Below are 12,384 nucleotides of genomic sequence, written 5' to 3'. Positions count from 1 at the left end.
CACAAAAATAAACTAAAAAGGGATTAAAGACCTAAATGTGAGACCTGAAGCCATAAAAATCCTAGAAGACAGCACAGGCAGTAATTTCTCTGACACTAGCCATAACAATATTTTTTTAGATATGTTTCCTGAGGCAAGGAAAACAAAAGGAAAAATAAAGTATTGGGACTACATCAAAGTAAAAAGCTTCTGCCCAGCGAAGGAAACGGCAAAACAAGAAGACAACCTACTGAATGGGAGAAGATATTTGGAAATGACATATCCCATAAAGGGTTAATATCCAAAATATATAAAGAAGTTATAAAACTCAACACCCAAAAAGCCTTAAGGTGTCCATCACTCCTGCAAGCACCATGTGGGCACACACTGGGGAGAGACCTTTTGAGTGTATGGGGTGTGGGAAAGCTTTCAGTCAGCCGCGAAGTTTTCAAGGTCATTTGAAAATGCACAGCGTGATTAAACCCTATGAATGTAAGGAGTGTGGAAAGGCATACAAATTTTCCTCGTCTCTTTGAGTGCATATGAAGAAATACCCTGGGGAGAGACCATCACAAGCCACTGCTCCCTTCAAGAACACAAGAGGGTGCTCAGTGGACAGTAAGCCTTTGTATGTGAGGACTCTGGTGAGACCTTCCAGTGTCCCACAGACTTGCAAGTATGTGTGATGGCCCTTGGTGGGAAGAACCTTGTGAATGACTGCTCTGTGGGAAAGCCTTCACTTGTCCCTCTTCCCTTCGAGGACACACATGAAAGCACAGTGACATGAAATCCTATGAACTTAAGCACCAGGGAAAAGACTTCAGGTATCCTAGGAGTCTGTGAGCACAGACACACTGTGGGAAAGCATTTAAATTGCCTGAAAATCTTATTTAAAATGCAAGCCAATTGCAATGGAGATGATCCTGAATGGGCACAATTTGGGGAAAACTTCAGAATACTTCAAAATACTTCATGCATTTTGTTCATGAAAATTCAGGCGGGACAGAAATCTTTTCATTGTTATGAATGTGGCTTTGACTTTCCAGGTGCCTCTTCCTTGATGGGGATCCCAAGTGTATGAATTCCTAGTTCATGTCACTGATATGAATACTAATGGTTTCAAGTGTCCTTCTTTGTCTTCTACATCTGTACAAAATCTTTGTTGTTATCTCAGACTTGAAGTAATCACACAGTTATGTACATGTCTCTTTCCCATTACAATGTCTCTTGGACCCAAGGGTGATAAAAATGTGTCTGTTGTTGGTGGGTACATACAACTTTATATACTTTTACAAAAAAATTTCTTGAATTGTACATTCCAAAATGTTGTTTACATTATCATGACATAAGACCTGTATTGGTGAAAGTTCTTTTCTGTTCTCTGTTGTGGATACTGGAATTTCCTGATTCTGTATCTACTCTTTTTAGTCTTTATTATTGAAAGATATATTTTCACATCAATCCTCTTTTTCTTCAATTTTTAAAGTTCTGATATTGGTTTATCTTTTCTGGGACTAATTATGTCTCTGGTCGATTTTGGTCCAAATTATGAGTTAGAGGAACATCCCTTTGGACCACAAAAAAACAAAACAAAACAAAACAAAACAACACCCAAGAGACAAATAATCCAATTAAAAATGGGCAGAAGACATGAATGGACACTTCTCCAAAGAAGACATCCAGATGGCCAGCAGACACATGAAAAGATGCTCAACATCCCTCATCACCCTCATCACTGTCCTATATTAAAATGCAAATCAGAACCACAAAGAGATATCACCTCATGCCTGTCACAATGGCTATTATCAAAAAGACAAGGGACAGCAAGTGTTGGAGAGGATGTGAAGGAAAAGGAACCTTTGTGCACTGTTGGTGGGAATGCAAAACGGGTGTAGCTACTCTGGAAAACAGTGTGGAGGTTCCTCAAAAAATTAAAAATAGAACTACCCTATGATTGCACTATGGATATTTACCCAAAGAATACAAAAAAACTAATTTGAAACCCCTATGTTGATTGCAGCATTATTTACAATAGCCAAATTATTAAAGCAGCCCATGTCCACCGACTGATGAATGGATAAAGGAAATGTGGTATATACATACAATGGAATACTATTCATCCATAAAAAAGAATGAAATCTTGCCATTTGCAACAACACGGATGAATCTCGAGAGTATTATGCTAAGCAAAATAAGTCAGTCAGAGAAAGACAAATACAATATGATTTCATTCATATGTGGAATTTAAGAAACAAAAGCAATGAATAAAGGGAAAATAAAGAGAGAAACCAAAAGACAGGCTCTTAACTATAGAAAACAAACTGATGGTTACCGAAGGGAGACGGGGGTGGGGATGGTTGAAATGGGTGATGAGAATTAAGGAGTGCACTTATCTTGACGAGCACCGAGTAATATATACAATTGTTGAATCAGTATGTTGTATGCCTGACACGAATATAACCCTATGTTACCTGTGCTGGAATTACAATAAAATTTAAATTTAAAAAATGCTAACTATCATCTGTTCCATATTTACCATTTGTCCATCCCAAATATGTCAACACTCTTTTTTGAAAACTTATAAATTAAGAGGGACTTGGTTTGTGAAATGTAGCTGGTAGCTGACATAAAAAAGAAAACCGTATCATTCCTATGTTTTCTATAGCAGAGACCTCGGTTTTATGAAATAGGCATATTCCTAAATAGCAAGATAAGTAGTGAATTTTTGTAAAAACCAGTAGCATTTTATCATTGACAGTGATTTTAAAGAAAGTCCTAAACATCATATTCTTCTATCTCTAAAATATATATCAAAGGTAAGAATGCTATTTTTTAAAACATAAACCCAATACTATTATTACATTCAAAAGTATTTAGCAATTCCTTAATATCACCTAATATATCATCAGTTTTAAATCTTCCTTCATTATTTCATAAATGTTTTTATAGTTGTGTGTTGAATATAGCGTGAAGTTCCCATTACATTTGGTTGATATCTGGTTGAGTTGTTTTTTTTTTTTAACTTCATAGGTTTCTTCTCCCTGCTTCTTTCTGTCATTTGTTTGTGAAACCAGGTGTTATGGACCAAATTGTGTCCCTCTAAAGTTCATGTTGTGAAGCCCTAACCCACAGTATCTCAGAGCGTGACTATGTAGTGGACCATTGAACAACATGGGGATTAGGGGTACCAACTCCCACGCAGTCAAAAATCCGCAGATCATTTTTCACCTTCCTCAAAACTTAGCTACTGGGGCACCTGGGTGGCTCAGTTGGTTGAGTGACCAACTCTTGATTTCAGCTCAGGTCTTGATCTCAGGGTTGTGAGTTCGAGCCCCATGTTGCGTGGAGCCTACTTAAAAACAACAACAAAAACAGTAACAGTTAACTACTAATAGCCTACTGTTGGCCAGAAGCCTTACTAATAACATGAATAGTCAATTAACACATATTTTATATGTCATAATATTATATACTGTATTCTTACAATGAGGTAAGCCAGAGAAAAAATGTTAAGAAAATCCTAAGGAAGAGAAAATACATTTATAGCCCTGTCCTATATTTAGAAAACCGCACGCATGAGTGCGCCCGTGTAGTTCAAGGTCGTGTTGTTTGCAGCTCAATGGAGTTAAGGTCTTTAAAGATGTGATTAGAGTTGCCGGAAGCCGCTGGGGAAAGTCCTGATTGAATCTGACTTGTGTTCCTGCAAGAGGAGGGGTTAAGACACGCATGCACGGGGGTGGGGGACGCTGTCAAGACACAGGGCAAGAGCGGTCCTCTACACCCCGAGCGGAGAGGCCGCCCGCCCTCGGGCTCTTGGTCTGGGACTCCAGGCTCCAGGGCTGTGGGGAAGTAAATATCTCACTGAAGGCCCCCAGCCTGTGGCACTTGGGTTATGGCCGCCCTGCCACACGAGGACACAGACATTTGTCCCGTAGAATTTCCTGTGTCCTGGACTTGGCTGGATTTAACATGTTTCCTACTGCCCTACTTCCCCTGGAAGCCAGTAGTTAGATCTGGAGGCTGGAATAGGTCCAGATTTGATTCTTGGTGAGCACACGGTGTGTGTGACTCCTGTTGTACCTACATCAGGAGGCATATGATGCCGGAGTGTCTCTCTTTTTAGGGTGTTCAGATTGATGAGTGCTCCCAGATGCTTTGTCAGCCTGATCCGTCCATTATTCGTTCCCCACCGGCGGTTCACTTAACGGCTTAATGATCGACCTCAAGACCCATCATTTCTCCAGGATTGTACAATGGTGCTATTCTAATTCCGTCACTCCTTTGGCACTTATCTGTTGAGATTCATCTGTAGAAAGGAACGTCGTTTACCTGTTTGTTCAGGAAAAGCGGGTGAAATACTTGAACGCTTCTTTTATTTCCACTTTTCAGAGCATCGTGTTAGTTCTCTTTCATTCTCCAAGATGCTCATGAGGTTTTTGTTCTGTTTTGGTATCATTATGAACGTATGGATTTTAACATGTTGATATGGTTTCATCCACTCGAGGAATTATTCTTTGTGATGTTTTTGATGTTTTTTGTCCCATCTTCAGCCAGTGGATGCCCAGTAGCCTTTAATAACTTCCTTGTTTTCTGTTATTGTTTCTTATTAAAGATGTTCCAGGATTACCTTGCACGTGTGCTGACCAAGGCCTGGAATCAACTGTTTCTCTGAAGGGCCCTGGTCCTCTGTGTGGAAAGCAGCTCTGTGAGAGCACGGTGTGGGTGCTAAGATGTTCTTTGATGCCATGATGGTCATTCTTCCTAGAAAACATTGTTCTTGAAAACACTGTTTCAGAGGCGCCTCGGTGGCTCAGTCGGTTAAGCGTCCCACTTCGGCTCAGGTCATGATCTCACGGCTCCTGGGTTTGATCCCCGCATCGGGCTGTGTGCCGACAGCTCAGAGCCTGGAGCCTGCTTCTGATTCTGTGTGTGTGTGTGTGTCTCTCTCTCTCTCTCCCTCAGAAAATAAACATTAAAAAAACTTTTTTAAAACGTTGTTTTATTTATTTTTTTCAACGTTTATTCATTTTTGGGACAGAGAGAGACAGAGCATGAACGGGGGAGGGGCAGAGAGAGAGGGAGACACAGAATCGGAAACAGGCTCCAGGCTCTGAGCCATCAGCCCAGAGCCCGACGCGGGGCTCGAACTCACGGACCGCGAGATCGTGACCTGGCTGAAGTCGGACGCTTAACTGACTGCGCCACCCAGGCGCCCCAAAAAAATCACTTTTTAAAAGAAAAATAAGAAAGGTTACTTAAAATTTCACGACGTGCCAGTATTGTACTTAAACACAAAATACATAAAAGCTGCCTTATTGAGGAAATCTTTCTGTATGAAAGCAGGAAACTGAAACATGCTAAGAAGTGGCAGAGCTGGGACTCAAGTCTGGGCCGCGTGGCTCCAGAATCTGTGCCCACCAGCCTCCGGCCTCCCCCATGGTGGGCAGGGAATGATGTGACTCCTGGTGGCAGGCACGCTAAGGGAGAGTCACCTTTCCATCTAGAGCATAATGTAGACTGTTGTAAAACGGCCCCAGGGCCTTGAACAGTATGTTGTGTATTTTTAATGCTCAGCACACATTTATTGGTTGATTCACTCACTTCCTCAATAAGTATTTATTGACCACCTACTATATGCAGATGCTGTGTCAGAAGCTGGGGACACCTGGTGAACATGGTGACCAGGGTGTCTGCCTCCAGGGCTGGTTTATCTTTCTAGACTCTGAAAAGAAAGCTTTCTAGAAGTTGTTATTTTCATAAGGAATTTAATAACTACTTAAATCTTTCTACATACAGGCATTAACACATAACATAGTCTTTAAAAAAATTTAAAAAAATTTTTTTAATGTTTATTTCTGAGACAGAGAGAGAGACAGAGCGTGAGTGGGGGAGGGGCAGAGAGAGAGGGAGACACAGAATCCGAAGCAGGCTCCAGGCTCCGAGCTGTCGGCACAGAGCCCGACATGGGGCTCGAACCCACGGACCCGTGAGATCATGTCCTGAGCTGAAGTCGGACGCTTAACCGACTGAGCCACCCAGGCGCCCCCATAACAGTCTTTTAAATGAATTTCCTTGATTTTTATTTATTATCTTGCTATTACGATTTGTTCTTCAGAGAAAAACTCCTTATTCATCTCTTGTTGTCCCTGCGTATAAGCTTCCTGGTGTTCTGATCAAAAGTGTTTATTTTCGATTGTGTAGTTCATGTACTGTGCATTACAGTTTTATTTATAGGATGTAGAATAATAAATGCAATGCTTCTGTCTCATCAAGTGGTCGTAGTTAAAGGGCTTCCTGGTCAGTAGGCAGCTGTAAATCTGGTTTCCTGTTGTGTTAGTGGAACCGCATAGCGTCTTACGGAATGCGGAGTAGGTACACGGAATTTTAGGTTTTCCCCCATGGTTTTTTGCCGTTAATGTGTCGGCACACCCCGTGTGGTTTGTGTGATGTGCTTGAACACACAGGGCACATCCGGATCTCAGACCTGGGTTTAGCCGTGGAGGTCCCGGAGGGCCGGACCGTCCGAGGAAGAGTGGGGACCGTCGGCTACATGGGTATGTGAGGGGCCGCTTGGAGGGCCTCGCCCTCTCCCCAGGTGCTGCATGCCCAGAACACACCCGAGACCAGGTCCAGGCCGCCTGGAGGGGCACGGGCGCCAGGGCCGGGACTGCGGAGGGAGCCCTCCGTCTGCCCTCCTGTCTCACAGAGGCGGGGTGTGAGGCCTGCAGGGTCACACAGCTGAGGGAGGGCAGAATCGGGACAGGACGGGGCCCCCTCACTGCCACAGTCCCCACGCTGTGCCCTCTGGCCTCTCAGGCCCCTCGTGAAACCACCGTTCCCTGGTTTTTGCAAAGCCTCTGTGAGCGGGAGGCCCTGGCCTGGGGTCAGCTCCCAGCCCAGCAGTGCCAGCCTGACCCAGGGTGGCCTCCAGCAGGAGGGACCCCGAGAGCCCCACGCCCCCACTGTGTGTGCTGCCGCCTGCCGCGGGGTCTTCCCGTGTTGGGAATAGGCGGCCGATGCCCGTGGGGTGCCCATGGGCATGCTTCTGGGTCTCTGAGGGGGCACGCTCCTCAGGAGCGGGGTCTTACCCGGAGCACCGCTTTCCCCGTGGCCCTTATTCTGTGGCTGTTCGTTCCACGCTCCGGGATCGTACAGACCGTGTCCAGTAACCGCTTTGTTGAAACATGAGTCCCACACCGTCGAGTCCACCACTCTGAAGCGGGTTTCAGCATGCTCACGGAGCTGTGCAACCACCACAGGGTGTTGCCCTCACCTCCAGAAAGAGACCCCGCGCCCATCAGCACCCCCTCCCGCCCCAGCCCCTGCAGACTGGTCTGTTCCGCCTGTTTCTTGTGCGTGGAATCACACACTCTTGGGCCATGTGCGTCCGGCTTCTTTCCCTTAACACATTTCCGAGGTTCATGTTGTAGTAAATGTTAAATTTATAGTGTTTTATTTGTAAGTAATTGCAAGAAAATTTAAAACCAAAACTTAACTTACGTTTCCTGTATTTGTTGTGTAGCTCCTGAAGTTATCAATAATGAAAACTATACTTTTAGTCCTGATTGGTGGGGACTTGGCTGCCTGATATATGAAATGATTCAGGGACATTCTCCATTCAAAAAGTTCAAAGAGAAGGTCAAGAGACAGGAAGTCGAGCGCAGAGTGAAGAAGGACACAGAGGAGTACTCCAGGAAGTTTTCCGAGGACGCCAAGTCCGTCTGCAGGATGGTGGGTTGGGCTCCGGGGGGGCCGGGCTGGGAGACACCCTCTGCCTCATTGTAGTTGTTGCCACCAGCGCTGGGGACACCCAGCAGTCTCCGCGCCAGGCTGGCGCCACACGTCCTGCCCTTGCCCGGGGAAACGATGCAACTGGGCTTCAGCCAACGGGAGCAAAGCAGAGCAGTCATTGTTTGCTTTCTCCAAAGACGCACCTGACAGGGAAGGTGGGGCCAAGGTCATCATTTCCTGCAAAAGTAAAGACAAAGCAGCATCTTCAGTATCTTAGAAACAGTGAGGTTTTTCTGTCTTTTCACGTTTCTTTCCTCTTTAACTACTGCCGGGAATCATGGTCACAGCAGACACCTTGACCTGATGGCCTGCCACATGTCTGCCACCTCCCTTGACGTGTGAAGGGCCCTATGAGGCTGTGGGGTTGGGTGGAGGCCGAGGGGTGGCTGAATGATGGACAGTGGAATCGAAGTGGGTTATAGGAGGGTGAGGAAGAGGGGCTCAAGGGAAGGGGCAGAGTTGGCGGGCTCTAGGCAAGGTGGGGGCCCAGCTCGTTGGAGTCTGGTCCCTCCTTGCCCAAGTCAGAAAGTCTGGGGGAGCGTGTGGAGAGGACAGGAGGTCTGGCTGGTCACGAAGAGTCTAGGGAGAGAGAGTGGCGGGAATGGGGGGCGGAGGACCAGGTCGTTGGTGAGGAGGCCACAGAGAGGCTGGGCGTGGGTCCCCAAGTGGGTGTGGGACCAACAGCCGCTATACTGAGTAGATCAGTAACTTCGGTGAGTTGTCGGTGGCTGGAGAGTACCTGTTTTGTTTTCCCTCCCCTGTTGTTTCCATATATGATGTGACCAACGTTTGTGGCCTGTCACCGGACAGCGGAAGCAGGCTGGCCTTTCTCCCCGCCAGCTCATTCTGCTGGGAGCTGGCAGTGTTGGGTCAGCGCCTCCACGTTTAACAGCACTCGGGCCAAGCTGCTATTTGACCGAGTGCTTGTGATCTGCCAGGCACTGATAAGGGCGGTGGGAATGTACAAACATGGAGTTGGAAGAGCCTGCCCCCCAAGGAATGCACGCGTAGACCTAGCGTGAAAAAGAGCAGGATTTGACGGGTGGCGTCAACAAGGAGGAAACCAGGGCTCAGGGCTTCTCAGGCTGCAGAAGTGCTGTTCTCTGCTAGGGGTGCCGGGGAGCAAGGCGGTGCCCGCGTGAGTGCCCGTGTTGGGGCTGGCAGCTCTGGCTCGGAGCTTGTGCCAGGGGCCACGTCTCCGCTCCCCGTGCGGGGTTTCCCTGCCGGCGCCTCTGGTTTCTCGCCTCTACGCCGTGGGTGGTGACGACCTCTCCTCCACAGGCGGGCTGGGAGGCGGTGCAGCTGTGCGTGTGCCCGGCCTGGCAACACGGATCGGCAGCGGCTGCTTCCTGCAGAGGGGGTTCGGTGCCAGCAAGTGAGGACCAGAGGAGGGGGCGTCTTGGGAGGCAAGGGGCAGTCGAGGGGGACGGCACCTGTGGGGACAGGGACTTGCCGGGGCGGGGGGTGGTGCCGCAGACTTCTGCGGGGCCCCTCGCCCTCCCTGCCTGCCCCCAGCACTCTGCACCTGTGCCGAGCGCGTGACCCAGACTTGGTGTGAGGTCAGGGTGTTGCACTTGTGCTCGACAGAGCAGAAGGCAGGCAAGAGGAAACGCCGGCTGGTTACGGTGACCCAAGCAGGAGGTCAGAGTGGCGCCTGACACGTGGGCACCTTTCTGTAGTTTTCAAAACTCTTTGACAGATTGTCTCATCTAATCTCATGGTGGATTTCTGGGGTATTTTTTTTAGCCTCACAGTTGAAAAGTTAAGAGTTTGATTTTCGTGATGTCCCATGGTCAACGGCGGTGGGCAGACTTGATCCCAACCGAGCTCTCTGACCACAAGTCCAAGGCCACTGGATGGGTGTGTGTTGGCAACGGGCTGGATGATGGAGTCACGGAGCCCTGAGATGTGGGGATTGTATCTGGCACCACAGTTAGTTTCCAGATCTGTTCCGAATTAACGAAGTGTGCGAGGGGTAGCTGCACTGAGTGAATCTTACTCAGCTGTCGCCCCGGCTGGGTGCTGGGGCCGCGGCAGTGAGTGGGAGTCCCCCCCGGCCCTGGAGGCTTTGTTCCAAGCAGCTCCCCACGTGATGTCGTCACAGCAGTCGTGACAGGTATGCCGAGGGAGGTCTGAGGTGGGAGGCTGGAGCCTGAGAGAGCCAGGCCACGCCTCTTCTAGACGGAGGGCACAGGGCACATGAGGGCCGTGGGTCTGCAGAGGTGAACGAGGTAGGCGTGCGTCGCACTGGGAGTTGATTTCTGTTCAGAAAAGTGGGTGCTGGCTGCAAGGCGAGGCCAAGGTCAGCAAACTTTCCTGTTTTTTGTTTTTGTAAATGTTTATTTATTTTTGAGAAAGAGACAGACAGACAGACTGTGAGCAGGGGAGGGGCAGAAAGAGAGGGAGACACAGAATCCCAAGCAGGCTCCAGGCTCCAAGCTGTCAGCACAGAGCCTGACGTGGGGCTCGAGTAAAGAGTAAAGAGTAAAGGTGCCTGGGCCTCACAGGTCCCTCTCACAGCTGGTCCTTCACCGCTCCAGTGCAGAAGCAGCCCTGGGCCCAGCTCAGGTAATAGCCTGGCTGTGCTCCGATAAAGCCTTAGGTACAAGCTCAGGGGCTCCCCAGGCCTGCTCCGCTGTGCTTTAGAGGCCCTGGCCTCCCATGTTGCTTTGAGCATCCCCAGCCTTACTGACTGATAGTTAACCGTGGATGAACCTCTTTGAATTGGTGACGATGATGAGTGTGTGAGTAAGGAACACTTTAGGAAGAGGTGCTGCCTGATCACTTTAAGAACATACAATTTCCAGGGGCGCCTGGGTGGCACAGTCGGTTAAGCGTCCGACTTCAGCCAGGTCACGATCTCGCGGTCCGTGAGTTTGAGCCCCGCGTCAGGCTCTGGGCTGATGGCTCAGAGCCTGGAGCCTGTTTCCGATTCTGTGTCTCCCTCTCTCTCTGCCCCTCCCCCGTTCATGCTCTGTCTCTCTCTGTCCCAAAAATAAATAAACGTTGAAAAAAAAAAAAAAAAAAAGAACATACAATTTCCAGAACTAGGTTTGCCAAAATTCTGCCTCATCTGAATTCCTCAGTGATCTAGTTAATGAATAAAGAACTTTCTGGTTATAAACATAACATAGCATTAAAATGGCATATCGGACGTTCTTGACAGTTTCTTTTCCTTTAAAAAAGCCCCTTAATTTTTCCATGGCTAAAATTCTTCCTCAAAGGTTTACTTAGCCCACTCTTTATTTGCTGGTGGCTCAAGGGTTATTTTATTAGCTTCCACTTTTTTTTGAAACACGATGCATTCTAAAGTAGAGAAATCTGAATTAACGGGGTTTGGTTGAAACTTTGAAATTTGCGTAACTTTGTTTGGATGGAGGTGCTCTTTGCTACCCCTAATTCCCTGGTTCTTATTGCGGAGATTTTCTGAGTTCTCTCTCGCGTCCCAGGAGCTTAACTTGACTTCGCTTCTGCCTCTGGCACAGTTACTCACCAAGAATCCCAGACAACGGCTGGGCTGCAGCGGTGGAGCAGCGGAAGTGAAGGGACACCCCGTGTTCAAGGACATTAACTTCAAGAAGCTGGAAGCAAATATGTTGGATCCCCCTTTCTGTCCTGATGTAAGTACGTTGTCTAGAGAGGAGCAGGGGGTCACGTGACCCAGTGATTTTTTTTGTCCCAGCAGATACAGAGTCACCTGGTGCAGCCCGGCTGTGCCCGGAGTGCCCCACCCTGGACCCCCTTCCCCAGCCCCTGCCACGCACCACACTGTCCTCACGGGCCCTCACGGGCCTTCGTGGCAGCTGAGCCTGGCCCTGCCCCACTCAGAACCTCAGCACCACCCCACGGCCTCCTCGGCGGGCCCGGCAAGGCCTTGCATGTCCTGGCGTCCCCTTTCTTGTGTCAGCGCGGGCACGCCTGCCTCTTTAGTCTGGGAAGCACTTGCCCTGTGTGCATCTCCCAGTTCCTGGCTCCACACCGGCAGCCCTGGAGGTCCCCTGAGCCTCCTGGCGAGTCTCCTCGTGAGCCTGCGGCGGGGGCCGCGCCCAGAGCCGGGTTTGCAGCCACGCCTGTGGGAGCACCAGGCGGTGAGCTCCTGGGGGTGGAAGAATGAACGAATGGGCAGCAGCACAGACCTGTGAAGGGGAGAGAGTTCTGCAGGCTGTGATTCAGGGCTCAGGGTGTTTATTCCGTACTGCAGTGCGTTATCCGGTGCCTCCCGCCTTTGAATTAGCTCACAAGCTACAGACCCACTGGGTGCCTACTACTGCAGGACACAGATCTCGGGATTGAGGCCACAGGGAGAACAGGAAAGCCAGGTCTCGCTGCCGTGGAGCTCGATCCAGCCTGCGGCCGTAGGCAGGGAGACAGGTTACAAACTGGCAACCTTTGTTACAACTGGCCAACCCCCTGGCTAGTGATTGTGTGCCGCAGGGACTTGAGACGGGCGGTCGGTCCGAGAGGAGCAGGGAAGGCAGGCGGTCTTCTCCAGGGAGGGGCGGGGATGCCCTTGCCACACCGGCGAGCCTGGGGCAGGCCCTGGCGGGTCCCGGCTCCGGGGCTGTTCTGCGTGTTCTGCTGAACGTAACCAGAGGAGCCCGTGGGGGCCACTTG

General features: G+C 49.2%; 1 protein-coding gene across 9 annotated transcripts in view; it reads left to right on the top strand.

The window, feature by feature from the left end:
* Nucleotides 1-12,384, top strand: part of GRK4 (G protein-coupled receptor kinase 4) — a 90,324-nt gene that overhangs the window by 75,133 nt on the left and 2,807 nt on the right. For 5 of the 9 annotated variants that reach the window (XM_045474749.1, XM_045474751.1, XM_045474747.1 and 2 more), the window contains 4 exons: nucleotides 6,444-6,533; nucleotides 7,502-7,710; nucleotides 7,778-7,978; nucleotides 11,256-11,390. In XM_045474749.1, coding sequence (XP_045330705.1) covers nucleotides 6,444-6,533; nucleotides 7,502-7,710; nucleotides 7,778-7,978; nucleotides 11,256-11,390 — 635 coding nt within the window. The remainder of the gene's footprint in view (nucleotides 1-6,443; nucleotides 6,534-7,501; nucleotides 7,711-7,777; nucleotides 7,979-11,255; nucleotides 11,391-12,384) is intronic. The other 4 variants (XM_045474750.1, XM_045474752.1, XR_006711621.1 and 1 more) reach the window with 3 other exon arrangements.

The sequence above is a fragment of the Leopardus geoffroyi genome, chromosome B1 (genome assembly GCF_018350155.1).
Source record: "Leopardus geoffroyi isolate Oge1 chromosome B1, O.geoffroyi_Oge1_pat1.0, whole genome shotgun sequence".
Taxonomy (NCBI): domain Eukaryota; kingdom Metazoa; phylum Chordata; class Mammalia; order Carnivora; family Felidae; genus Leopardus; species Leopardus geoffroyi.
The sequence above is the reverse complement of the archived record's forward strand: the minus strand, read 5'-3'. Positions and strand labels throughout refer to the sequence as shown.